Consider the following 14327-nt stretch of genomic DNA (forward strand, 5'->3'; position numbering starts at 1 on the left):
CTCTCTTTGTTGTTATTTTGGTTAATATGTAGTTTTTTTGCATCTATTTGTAGTTTTTAGTTTCTCTTTGTAGCTGTTTTGCATCTTTATGTGGTCGTTTTGCACGTGTGTGGATATTTTCTTTCTCATTCTTGTGATTCTGGGTAATATGTTGTTTTCCATCTATATTTTAGTTTCTCTTTGTGGTTGTTTTGCATCTCTTTACAGTTGTTTTGTTTCTCTATGTTGTGGTTACGGGTAATATGTAGTTTTGCATCTATTTGTAGTTTTATTTTCTCTTTGTTGACCTTGGGCATTTATTTTTCATTGTTTGGCGTCTCTTTGTGGTTGCTTTCTGCAGTCCTGGTGGCCCCTGGGGCTGCGCCCCGGTAGGCCCGCTGAGATCCACTGTCTCTGCACGGTGCAGGTGATGCAGGTGCGGGGGTCAAACAGAGAGGGCGCTGTGGGGTTTTATTGCCTGATTTTTTTTTTTTCGAGGAAGAAGCAGAAGGCGCCATGTAAGTGCGCATGCCTTGCAAATTTTGTGGTTGCTGGGTTTTTTCTTTCCCCCCTCGCCAACGTTTTCTTCTGCTGAGTGAGTTAAACTTTATGGCCAGATACATGAGGCCTCCAAACACGTCTTTGTTTGTCAGAAACATCGCCGATGAGTCCAGGTGAGTCCGCATCCAGACGCGGTTTGAGCCACAGATCATTCACTGTTAACGTTAACTAACTCACGGCAACGGCGACTAGCTGAGTTAGCCTAGCAGCTACGGTTAGCCTGAAGTTAAACCGTTGTGCAGCATATTTATCTCACATTTTTGTCACATACATTAAAACTTAAACAATAGTTTTACTCCTTACATGTCTTTGCCAGGACCTTATTTGTCTTGGGGGCGTTTCTTTGTTTGCATTGAGACTGTTGCACGTTTTCACGGTTATACATGAGCTAACAGAGCGAGCTGAGAGTGAGCCCAAAAACAATAGCTCAGTGAATATTTTGGTGATTTGCAAGTAAAATACATTTAAAATATGGAAAAAATCGGGTTGCATTTGATGGGACGTGATTTTCAGCGAACCGATACGACGTTTGCATACATTCCGTTATTTCGGTTAACCGTTGCTGGTTTTAATTACTTGTTTTTATTCAATTAGTTAATTAGTTTAACGTTGCACTGCAGCTAACGGATATACATTTTACACTCGAAACGTTACATGTTCGTGTGTGATTAGCAATGGTGGAAGAAATATTCGGATATTTAAGTAAAAGTAGTACCAACAGTGTAGAAATACTATTTTGAGTGAAAGAAATCCATTCAAAGTACCAAAAGTAAAAGTACTCATTATGCAGAATGGTCCGTTTCAAGACATTTGATGATACATTATGGGATCATAATTATCGATGCGTTCATGTGTACATCATTTCAACGTTGCGGCTGGTAAAGGTGGAGCTATTAAAGTCTGATCTTAACTCATAACAATACATCGTGATTTATTTAGTGATTATATTTTTTATCATCTGACCCGAATCTGTAAAGTTATCAACTGAACGTGGTGGAGCAACAAAGTAGATTGTTTGCCGCTGACTTTTAGTGGAGTAGAAAAGTATGCTCAAGTACAAGTACCTTAGAGTTGTACTTGAGTAAATGTACTTTCCACCACCTGGGATCGGTTTAAAATAAAAGTGTCGCAACACGTTGAAAGTGGTTACCTTCAATTTCAGTACCTGAAAAAACGGAACAGTCATTTAAAAGAGTCAATAAAAAGCTTTTAAAATATGAAAAAGTAAAGCAGTTAAATGTTATTTGGTCACATAAATGAACTGTAACTTCAAAACGTAAAAGGCTTCTCCCTATTTTTTGAAACTAGACTGCCAAGCATTTTTTTTTTTTTTTTATACTGTATGCTGTAACACTCGGATTGTGTCAGAATATACATCTGAATACAAACTACATAGTCCAGCAGTATTAAATTTAGAATATACAATAAACTTAGACAAAAAATAAGTCAAAATATACCAACATTTACAGTTCAAAAATGTTGACCAGTTAGTTTTTCATAATATAATTACATGTTAACTACTACTACCCAAAGTTGATTAACACAGTGTAATATGGATGCTGGAAAAGTCATGTTAATCCCAATCTTAATCTTTAGATTTTCTCCTCCTCATGGTAACGCAGTTACCGATGCATTTCAGACATAATGAGCTTTTATTTGCTGAAAGGTTGTATTTTTACAATTGATATTAATGTAACCCAAATGAAGCATCAATACTGTATCTGCTACACCAGTTTTGGACTTGTTAGTGGGTTTTACATTCAATTGCATGTTCACAAAAAGTGTGTGTTTCTTAAAGGGGCAGTTCACCAAAAACCCAATAGAATTGCTGTAGAACAACGCAGCTGGAATACAAATTGCTTCTGAGTTTATCTGTGCTGGGTTAGCAGTAGGGCTGGATTCAGTTACATCAAATAAACACCATTGTTGCTTAAAGTGTTTCTCAGAATTTACTCTGGGAACTTAAATTTCTTTCACATTCAACAAGTGAGCAACACTGTTGTCCCCTGCATATCATTTATCTGAACTGTTTGCGTTTACAAGATTTCAGCCTGGTGTACGCTTCCCGACAAGGACAGACGGAAAAATGTAGAATCCACAAACTGTTAACTCGACTTCCACGGCCTGAATTCTCATAGCCAAACAACAAACACAAACAGAGCTCAGATCAGTTTGCAGAGCCTTTTTTCAGTCTGTCAGTCTGTTCAGTCAATGAGATATACAGACTCAGCCAACCATCCTGGGTACACAATAGTCCTGTAAATTGCAGCTGGTCCACTTAGACTGTATCCATTCATGTCACAGGTTACAGGACTGTCATGACTCAAGGCTGCTAATATAGCCAGCTATCATCTATGTTACTCTTAATATAAAATTACCATTCTGTGGATGTTGTAATAAACCTATTCCCGAAAGATCGATCTTGGGATTTTAATAAAAATCCCATTTAAGTGGGCAATGTTATTTTTAATCCAGCCCTAGTTAGGAACAGTCAGTAGCTATTAACTTAAGCAAATAACACAGAAACTATCTGGACAGGTGGATCACTCTCCAGGTAAGACAGAAAATGAAAAAAAGAAGTCTTATTGTGTTTTGGAGTGAACTGTCCCTTTAGCTCACTCATCAGCTGCTCCCCCAGCTGCTGTTACTGGTTGATGATGTAGGTAGAGTTGCCCGTGATGGTCAGTTGAGTCATACTTGTATTTACGGTGTTCAGGCCTGAGGATTTGCGGCGTGAGTTTGGCCGCTATGGGCCGGTAGTAGATGTCTACATCCCACTTGACTTCTATACACGTCAACCAAGAGGATTTGCGTACATTCAATATCCTTTCCCAATGAGTTTTAACTGTGTTTTTGTGCTCTTGTTAACAAATTATTTAAATTTTCTTTCAGCACAGAAGATATGCTTTTATGATGTGTTTTTCTTGCACATAATTTGATTGAATATCTAACACACATATTTCTCTGTTATTGCTTCAGAAAATGTAAAAGCATCCAGTTGTGGAACCGGCCACAAAGAGTAACAAAGACCTGTATAGAGTAGCTGTAAAGACAAGTCACACAGAGACCTTCAGGATCAGAGAGAGGGAAAAGGTTGAAAAGAGAAAGTAAAGCATGAAGAGGAAAAGGGAACGGAGACAAAGCTTGGATATGGCGGCAAAGAATGGGGAAAAGAAAAGAGGTTTAAAAGGCAAGCAGGAAACCCGAGTCTCTCTGGGAGTCGATTAAAGAGTGTAAAGATCAAGATGAAGTTCAAAGTCAAGCATGGGCAAAGGTAACAAGTCTGAAATATTTTGTATCCTCCCAAGACAAATCCAAGAATTTGACATGACACCAAAATCAGCTGTCCGTGTGATATCGATGACTTTTTAATTTTGATCAAAACTATTTAAGCAAATGCTAATGTTTGATTTGTTTATATATTTATTGTCCTGATCCCTCAGACAATGATTTGATGTTTGAAAAGCTTGCTTCATCTTTTATCTCTACAAAAATGACCTGAGCGTGTATATGTATGTTGTTGTTGTTGTTGTTGTTGTTGTTGTTTTTTCACTTATCTTACAGTATGAAGTAGTATATATAATTCCCCATCATTTTAAACTGTTTTACCTTATAAATCGGGTCACACAAATTAAAGAAAATGTTTGACGAACGCCCTCCGTCCCTCTTACCATGAGCGTAAAATACACAGCGCTAATGAAGAGGCTTTGAAAATTATAAGAATTAGGACCTTAACGTTTTGATCACGTGAGGGATGAAACTTAAGGGTAAATTCATGAAAATGCAGTGGAATTGATTAATGTTTTTATGTGAGGAGAAATTGTTTTTCCTTTGCCCACTGCACTTGTTTGAGAGGAAAACATTTATTTACATTTGTGTGGCCTCACCAAAAATTAGAGCAAATAAAACCCTTAACCACCCAGCATGTTTGAGGACGTGCGTGATGCAGAAGATGCTCTTCACAGCCTGGACAGGAAGTGGGTTTGTGGCCGGCAGATTGAAATCCAGTTTGCCCAGGGCGACAGAAAGAGTAAGTTTCTAACTTTTTATTTTTTTTTTCCTGTAAACTACACACCTTCTTTAATTGTTTTTGCTGTTGATCGAAATTTAATTTCACTGTCAGTGGTAGAAAAATACTTTTAAATGTCTTTTAAAGACACAGCACAGCACCTGAGAGGATGTTATTTATTTGGGTTGTAAATGAGTGAACAATGCACTATATTGGTAGAGCTGAAGTATCTAGAATTATGGCAAAAAGGCATCCTTGACAGTATAAACGTGTAAGAGCATCAGTGATGGCTTCACGCTGCCAGAACACACACAGCTGTTAGTAACTGAAGTGAGTGAAACTAGAAAGGACGTGATTTGGTGGTAAACCTGAAAAAAAGTATAAATATTCAGCAGGTGTTGCCTGCCAAAGGCAAAATATCTGTTAAGGTTTCACTGATTGAGCTTTGGCCGGAACGGCAACATTTTTTGCAGTTGAAGTCCAAAGGCCTTCTTCAGTTTCACCTCACAACTAGAACCTGCAGTAATGTCTCCTTTCAACTTCACTTTTGAAGCTCAGTTTGTCACCTAAGTGAAATGTTGTGTTTTTAGTTACACCCGTGATCTTCCGGATGTGACAAATCAGAATGTTCTTAAAAGTCCCGTCGAGGACTTTTAACATTGTCTATGGGTCATTTACCCATAGACAATGTTAAAAGACACATCCAATCGCAAGACACATCCAATTGCAGAGGTTGGAATTCGGTCATCTTAGCCACCAACGGCAGTCAAGGGCTAAAGACTACACTTTTTAGAAAACTGAAAACACAATTTGAAGCTTAAACCAGTTCACTTTTAAATTCTGAGTCAGTTTTGAGAGAATTCAGCAGTGATGGTGCACACGAATTCACTGAAGCTCTGATTTGTGCCTCTGACTTACATCTTCACCATAGCAAAAGAATCATGGGATCATGGGTATTGTAGTATTTTAGACCTGTTATGCCAAAATGATGGACAAAGCATGATTCCTCGGAAACGAAGCTCAAACAATCTAAATTTGTGGCCATATCAAACCGACAGGGCTGTTATCTAGGAGAGTCCTGTGTTTCTGTGTTCAGTAACATTAAAGAAAAAACTGAAATACAGAATGTGGGAAAGCACTTCCAGAGCCAGTGGCCCCTCACACTTGGCATCCTCAGATTGTTCTCTCTCTCTCTCTGTCTGTCTGTCTGTCTGTCTGTCTGTCTGTCTGTCTGTCTGTCTGTGTCCGCGCGTGTGTGTATTGCAAGAATTGACTGCAGGGCCTTCCTGATACATCCCTGTGCAGTCATCTAAACTGGTCGTGGAAGTGCTGACTGGTTCCTGTTTGTGGCAATAGTGCTGTAATGCCTGGTGTAGAAGCACACATTGTATTCACTCTGTAGGGCTCATGGGGCAGAAAGCGCTTTGCATTTCAAAATTTGCTAAACGTACCATTAAAAACAAACAGACCAGCTCCTACAGTGATCTGCTTGAGCATCTAAAACTAAAAAACAGGGAAATAGGAGAACTCTGAGGAACTCACAGTGGAGTTCCACACAAACTGTTGGAGCTCTCGGGAATGTTTTGTGCTTTGTTTTCTAGTCTGGGAACCCCTTTCATGTCACTGTTTCTTTACAACAGCACCAAATCAGATGAAAGCGAAGGAAAGGCATTCTCCTAGCAGGTCCTCTCGATACGACGACTATGATCGAGACGGCCGGCGCAGACGTTCGCGCAGCCGCAGCTACGACAGATACAGATCCCGCAGCCCTTCTTATGATCGCCGGCGCAGACGATCTGAGAGTCCTCGAGAGTGAGTTTTCCTCTCAGGAACAGAAACATATTCATCACAGTCGTGTACTTTGACTCCTTTTTGAAAGGGAAAAGGAAAATAACCTTTCATTTTTTTTCCTCAGGTCTCGTGGACGCATGTATGGGAGAGGAAGGAGCAGGAGCCATGAGGATGACAGGTACAGCCTTTCAAGACTGTTTAGATATACACTCAGTGGCCACTTTATTAGGTACACCTGTACAATCTATTTCAGCCCAATGCATCCAACCATTGTCCATGGGGCAACCTCACCGCGGGAATTATGTACCTGCCCCAGTGCCATCAAGAAAAACTACTATACGTGTAATGTCTTTATTGACTAAAGTGACTTAACTGTACTGTATCAGGTTGAATATAGGACGACCCCAGAGGTTCCCTCAGATACCACTGATCCGAGGAAAAGAGAGTCCTCATCATTGAAGTCTTTCTCTCCTCTAAGTGAAACATGAAATATGGTCAGATCTGAATCATTGTCTCTGACTTTTTGAGCTTATTTGTTCGACAGATTTTCTCCCTGGTTCATTTCTGCAATACAGATGTCGGGAGATGCTGTGAACAAATTTTCACTGATCATGAGTTTATTTCTTTCGTGGCAGCAAAACACATTACATGAGCCTTCAGAAACTCCCGCAGGTTGTTTCTGAAGTTACCGAGAGTGGGTTACCGAGACACTTTTAGGGCTGACTAACTCTGAAAGACTCGCTATTAACAGATTTAAAAACACTCACTGGCCTAGCAACAGTAAGGCTACAAACAACTAACTCGATACACACTGCAATAGACCAGTAGTTACACTGGTACGCTCTTCATTCAAGAAGAAAATCTGATGTTTTGAACACGTAATTGTCTCGTCCTTGAAAGAATAGCATCTTATATTTGGGCCAATACAGTACAATACAGTTTATTCAGCCAGTGTCTTACAGCACAAACCTCTGCAGGTTTTCTTTCACAGCCATTTGTCTCATTTTGTGTCCTCAGATACAGACAGAGGCCTCGGAGAGAGTCCAGAGCGAGATCTCAGTCGCACTCCAGATCTGCATCTCCGCGAGAAAACGTCAACACAGCTTCGACTTCGCACTACACGGAGGAAGAAGTACGACGGACGCACTCCCCCTCCCACTCCAGATCCCGGTCTGTATCGAGAGAGAGATCACGCTCTCGTTCACGTTCTCGGTCCCGGTCCTGGGCCGGCCGCAAGTCAGGTGGACGCTAGAAAGTATCTGCTCTGATGGACCAGAGTTGGTCATTTGTCAGGAGAAGATTTGTTTGTTTTGACATGAATGTAACATCCACTGAACCATTTGTAGGAAGCTTGTTTTTGCAGCTCCATTTTAGGAACAATTCTGGTCCTTTGCTTGTTTTTTATAAAATTGTTTTGGTAATATTTCCTGATAGGAACATGAGACAGTCAGCAGTATATTTGTTCAGTGGTAGGCAGCCAGGAATAATCTATTGTGTTTTTTTATATACAGTTACTGATAATTTTGTTTTTATAAACCCTATGCATCCATTTCTTGCAAAAAAAAAAAAGAACATTCAGTATTTTAAAAGTTATCCAGTCTGTTGATGAATCAGCCCAGCATTTCTGTGTGTTTAATCACATTATAACAAATCACATGCTTTTTTACGTCACTGCTGACCATTTTCCACTGCTGAAGTTTAGATTTTTCTTGTTTTTCAACTCTTTCAAGGCAGCCAGATGTGTCTGTTTATTTCTCAATAAGAATCAACTTAAACTTGCTTGAGATAAATAATACATCACGATGAACATTGTTGAGATAATGATCAACTTTTATTGTCAGATACAGAATCACTGCATGGTATTTCAGCTGTAAGTGCAGACTGAATTGAAAAGCAAACTGAGTTATCCTGCAGCAGTAACATGACTAAGAAAGATGACTGTTGACTGTGATGAATTAAGCTTTGAGTCACTTCAAGTTGATGATTTTTGTATAATGAAATGAAAACCCCTGGTTGCCTGGGAGAAAAAAACATAAATGTAAAGAATATGGTCTGTGTTGGCAGGTCTGTCAAGTAAATGAGTTGGGGGGCTTAAATACATGGAATTGTTGCTATGCTCCTTTTTTAAGTGTTAAAATTTTGTCAACCAGTGACTTTAACCACAAGCTGTTTGAGACGTAAATGAATTTGATTTCATTTTATGGTGTTTTCTGTAAGAGTAGACCTTTTTCAAAAGCTATTTCATATTTGGACATTTCTCCAAAAATCGGTTCTGAGCAGAGGAACAGAAGTTTCTCATTGGTGTTTACATGACTGTGTTGATAGTTTTTCTGAATGATTCTTGTGACTGCATGTTTTATCCTCCTAATCTTCTATCATTAGCAGGAAGAAACTGCTATTTTAAATAATAAATGGTTAACATTCAGTATACGGCAACAATGCGTGGCTTCAGTTTGTAAACCCTTCTTGAAGACACCGTACAACTTGGTCAGCTCAGGTTTATTTGTGGGGCCCACTATCGAACACGGGCACTCAAAGGTATTTACAAATCAAGCCAAACGTTATATGAAGATGAGGAAAAACACTTAACTTAGCAAAGAAATTTAAGGAGACAAAAATCGAGGAAACATCAGGAGTAATTCAGATATTTCCCACTCCTCCCTGGACACCCGGATGTCCTATAGGTGCAGACCTGCAGTCTGCAATCATCTACATGGAAAACAAACCAGTATGGTCTGTCAGTTCAGCCTTGTCCATTGATTTCCTTTTAATGGAACAGTAGCTGGGAGGAAATTAGATTCACTGTGAAGATGCAACCATGTATGAAATCGGACATGCCCCATTGATCAGTGTATTCGAAAAAATAACACTGATCAAGCGAGTACAATGGTAGCACGGAGCCTTGATGTGGGTTACGTTATCAAGAATAGCCGGTATGAGTCAAATCACAGGGTTGGTTACAAAGACACAACAGGACCAAGACATTACATCCATGACTGAAAAAAACTTCTAATTACACCGACTTCTGTGTAACTCAATAGGTAGATCATAGCTCAGACAACAAGGGGTCCTGTTTTTTTTAATTTTTGTTTGTTTGTTTTTTTGGATTTCATGTAAATCATATCCTTATTATAACAGACCAGATTGTGTGACCATCTATTACCCAGTACAGTAACCGACACTGATTGGACATGAAGTGGCTCATGGAGCTGGAGTCGGTCTCACAAACTGTTCTGGTCAGAGAAAACACCGCCATGGTTTTAGAGAGACACGGGTCAATACTCAGGGTCCCTTTCCAGCTCAGTACAAGAGTCAAGATGTTGGTTTTGTTAGCTTGGCAAAAATCAGTTTTTCAGTCATGTGGCTGGAAATCTAACTGGGGTCCGCCTGGTTGTTTTCCTGCTTCCCTGTGAGTGTACAGTGAATTTACTGAAGCTCCCGGTCCAAAATATTTTGAACTGCAGCGTTTGGCATCCAACCTTGTCTGGTGTCGTAACCCTCGATGAAAGTCGTGATGCAGCAGTTTAGATGAGCTGCAACCGTGACGTCAGCGAGAGTTCGACAACTCTTTCGATAATTGATCTGGCGTTCGAGTCATTTTTCAAGCACAATTGCCAAATATTTGATGGTGTCAGCTTCTGAAATATGAGAATGTGCTGCTTATGTGTCTGACATAATAAATTGAACATCTTTGGGTTTTGGACTGTTGGTCAGACAAAACAAGTCATTTGATGGGGTTGTTCTCAGTTTTCCAGTGGTGCAAGAAGTACTCAGATATTTACCCAGATAATACTCTGTTACAAGTAAAGTTCTGCATTCCAATTTTTAATAAAAATTATTAAAGTAATAACATTAAAATATACTTAAAGTACCAAAGCTAAAAGTATTGAGTATGCAGAATGCTCCAATATAATGTAATGTAATTTAATATAATATAATTATTAACACAGAGTTATCAAATAAATGTAGTGGAGGAAAAAGTACAAGTTTTAAATGTTGTGGAGTAGAAGTATGAAGTATTAGAAAAAAGTAAAAAAAAAAAATAAATAACAAATTGAACTTAAGTACAGTACTTGAGTACATGTACTCAGTTACCTGAAGCCCATGGTTGCGTCTTTGCATTGTTTTGTCTGATAAATCCACAAATATGTAGTTTACCATGACATAAGACAAAGAAAAGCAGCAAAGCTTCACAACTGAGAAAAAATATTTAACGATGCACTGATCTCAACAATAGTTCCGGATTCATTTCTGCCGACCAATTAATTCGCTCCAGCTGCGGCAACCAACACCACATCAAACACTGCGGCAGCACAGGGGACCCTTCTGGGGACAAAATCTTGATGTCCAGCGTTTTAACCAATCTTTCAGCCCAGGACATAAAATCAAATTAGGGTATGAATCCTATTCAGAAGCAGGTTATTATTTAGATTATAGTCCACTTTAGAGGAACTCGCATACACTGTACATTCCCACCGAAGGGGGCAACCCAGCGCACCAATTGTGTCCTGTGTGAATCTAAAAGGATCAAACAAGTTCAGGGTCCCTATTGGTTCAACCAGAAATAGGCGTCCCACAATTGAATATTTTGCAAACCATTTCACCCCTAATGACTCGCAGGGCCTGCCAGTCGGTTCTTTCACACTGCTGCGAGGTAAATGGCAACGGAGCATTGCAACGGTATTGATTGTTTTTGTCTTTCACGGGCTATAAATCGTGAACCAGGAGAGCCGGTGCGGATGATTTGTTTTTGTCCGGTTTTCACCGACAGTGGAGACTGAAATCTCTCCCAGTGTGGAAATGTTACTTCTTACAAGAGGATAAAGAAGATAAAAGATGTGCTTGTAGGACTGAGTTGAACAGCATCGGCAGCTTTTATTGCAGAAAGGCCTTTATTGTTACATTTCATATCCAAGATGAAAGGTAAGTGAACTCATTTTAAAATGACTTTTTTTGAGGCTATACAGCGAGACACACACACACCAGCTTTCCACTGTATAGTGCAATGTTTTTCCCATGATGTAGAAAACTTTACTTTCATGTAAATAACATCATAGATTTAAATTATTTATTTGACATGATTGGTGAGCTCTACTGATTTTCTTTTGCCAATTTGAACACCTTTCATCTAAAGACGATTTTACATTAACACCTGGTATAAAGAGCATTAAAATAGCTAATTCAACAATGTAATACAATCAGATTAACACGTCAGCATTTTAATTAGTGTCTGGTGGGCGAGGCTTCGGTTGTAACAGGGTTAACTGGTTGTATAATGGAAAACCTTGTTCTTACCAGTGGTGGAGGAAGTATTGAGATCTTTTATTTGAGAAAAAAGTAGCGATACCTGACGTTAAAAATACTCTTACATGTACAAGTCTTGAGATCAAAATTTGAATTGAATAATAATCTATTTCAATGTTGTTTGTCTCTGTTATTTGTTTATGACTTTAAAAAATAAAAGAAATTTATCAGATTTTTTTAAAGCTGCCAAGTATTGGTATCAATATCGGCCTCAAAATTTCAGCATCAGTCGGGCTATAAACTTAATGACTCACCTTGAGGAAGTCGTTTATTTTAATGTTTGACTCAGAGATTTACATCAGGACAAACTTTCAAACTTATATTGTACTATTTTATTCTTTTAAAATAATGAAACAGTACTATCATTGTTATTCTTTAAAAAAAAAAAAATCTGTTTCAAGGTTGTTTGTCTATATTTTGTGTTTATTTAAATGATAAAAAAAAAAACATTACTCTGAGCTGATATATCAGTATTGGATTTTTAAACTCCCAGATATTGATAAGTATCGAACTATAAATCCAGTATTGTTCGGGCTATATTAACGATCATAACTTGACTTTTTTCCTCACTCCTTACAGCACTGCTAATGTAAAAAAATGGGAGACTGGAACTTCCTCGGCGGGATCTTGGAGGAGGTGCATATCCACTCCACCATGGTCGGCAAGATCTGGCTGACCATCCTCTTCATATTCCGGATGCTGGTGCTGGGCGTCGCCGCGGAGGACGTGTGGAACGACGAGCAGTCAGACTTCATCTGCAACACCGAGCAGCCCGGCTGCCGAAACGTCTGCTACGACCAGGCCTTCCCCATCTCCCTCATCAGGTACTGGGTGCTGCAGGTGATTTTTGTGTCCTCGCCCTCCCTGGTCTACATGGGTCATGCCATCTACCAGCTGCGAGCCCTGGAGAAGGAGCGCCACTGCAAGAAGGTGGCTCTCCGGCGGGAGCTGGAGGCGGTGGACGTGGAGCTGGCGGAGGTGAGGAGGAGGATTGAGAAGGAGATGAGGCAGCTGGAGCAGGGGAAGCTCAACAAGGCGCCGCTGAGAGGTTCTCTGTTGTGCACTTACGTGGCCCACATTGTTACTCGCTCGGTGGTGGAGGTCAGCTTCATGATGGGTCAGTACATCCTCTACGGACACCACCTGAGCCCTCTTTACAAGTGCGAAAGGGAGCCGTGCCCAAATGTGGTGGACTGCTTTGTCTCCAGGCCCACGGAGAAGACAGTTTTCATGATGTTCATGCAAGCGATCGCCTGCATCTCCCTCTTTCTCAGCCTCCTTGAGATCATGCACCTGGGCTTCAAGAATCTTAAGAAGGGGATCCTGGACTACTATCCACATCTGAAGGACGACCTTGACGATTACTACGTCAACAAGTCTAAAAAGAACTCAGTTGTCCATCAGGTTTGCACAGGCACCTCTGTGGGACGCAAGAGCACTATCCCCACGGCACCGAGTGGATACACATTACTGTTGGAGAAGCAGGGCAATGGACCGAACTACCCTCTCCTCAATGCCTCCTCTGCCTTCATGCCAATACAAGGGGACCCTGGTGCAAAACCAGGCAGTCGCAAGGACGGCAAGGAGGGCATGCCGAGCCCCACAGAGCAGAACAGCAACTCCAACAACACAAGCAGCGAGACACGTTCACCTCCTGCTGAAAAGCAGGATGAACCAGAGGAACAATCCTCACCCCATCATGAGCGCCTGGAGTGTGCGAGCTCCGAGTATCCCACCCTCCCCGTAGCAGACACCTCCTCCTGCACGACACTGTCAGGGACTGCGAGGAAGTCACGGAGGGTCAGCCCGCCGTGGAACTGCTCCACGGTGGTGGAGGGGAACGGCTCGGACAGCGGAGACTCCTACCACGGGAACAACAGCAGCGTGAAGCTACGTAGCAGCTACATCGGCCCCAGAGCGAGGGTGCTCTCTAGATCAGACATTAAGAGGCCGAGCAGATCCCAGAGCCCGGACTCTGCAGGGGAGCTGAGTTCTGCGTCTCGACACAGCCGTGAGAGTAACAGCCCCACCGCGTCCTCTCCAAACCGCAGAGTGTCGGCGGCGAGCAGTGCCAGCAGCAGACGAGCGCCAACTGATCTGCAGATATAAACAACAGACTGTGTACCTTCCAACATGGCAACACAAACTCTCAATTAGCCATGTTTGGGTGCAAGCCATGATTACGCCCTTGAAATCAAAGAGCAGCCTTTTTCCAATCATATTTAAAATGAACTCTTGAGTATGAAGACGTCTAACATCTACTCTTACTTTTAAAAATGTGGTCAGACCACAATGCACTGTTTAGTCCCCCCCCCACATTTCCAGGTCAGTTACATGCATCCAGACGGACTCGTAATGATTTGGCTGTATGGAACAGCTCTGTCTGAATGATTATAGGGGGATGGAAAACTGAACCAGAAATCTATAATGTTGTTTTAGGCCGCAACATGCTGTTATGCAACCGGATACTTTTAGATAAGCAATGCTGAATGCCGAATGAATCCGGCTCCTGTTTGAGAGTACTCAAACAAGAACATCCGACATAGAAACACCCAGTTCTGGAGCTCTCTGTCACAATGGAAAATATCTTTGCGGTGGTATGATAATATGTAAAATCTGCATCTTTAGTGTGCTGTCATCTGTTAATTCCCCAAAGGCACATGAGCAGCGACCTCTGAATTAT

The 14327-nt window shown here is 40.9% G+C and overlaps 2 protein-coding genes across 2 annotated transcripts; both read left to right on the plus strand.

Moving 5' to 3' along the window:
* Positions 1-456: 456 nt before the first annotated feature.
* LOC120786768 (serine/arginine-rich splicing factor 10-like) lies at positions 457-8765 on the plus strand. The gene is made up of 6 exons (XM_040122399.1): positions 457-653; positions 3257-3361; positions 4467-4570; positions 6190-6361; positions 6465-6518; positions 7358-8765. Exons 1-6 carry the CDS (start codon positions 508-510, stop codon positions 7590-7592), a joined length of 816 nt encoding a protein of 271 aa, XP_039978333.1. The 5' UTR covers positions 457-507; the 3' UTR covers positions 7593-8765.
* Positions 8766-12241: 3476 nt separating this feature from the next.
* Positions 12242-13753, plus strand: LOC120786153 (gap junction alpha-9 protein-like). Its single transcript, XM_040121351.1, has one exon. It carries the CDS (start codon positions 12242-12244, stop codon positions 13751-13753), a length of 1512 nt encoding a protein of 503 aa, XP_039977285.1.
* The last annotated feature ends 574 nt before the right edge of the window (positions 13754-14327 follow it).

Source organism: Xiphias gladius, chromosome 24, assembly GCF_016859285.1.
Source record: "Xiphias gladius isolate SHS-SW01 ecotype Sanya breed wild chromosome 24, ASM1685928v1, whole genome shotgun sequence".
Taxonomy (NCBI): domain Eukaryota; kingdom Metazoa; phylum Chordata; class Actinopteri; order Istiophoriformes; family Xiphiidae; genus Xiphias; species Xiphias gladius.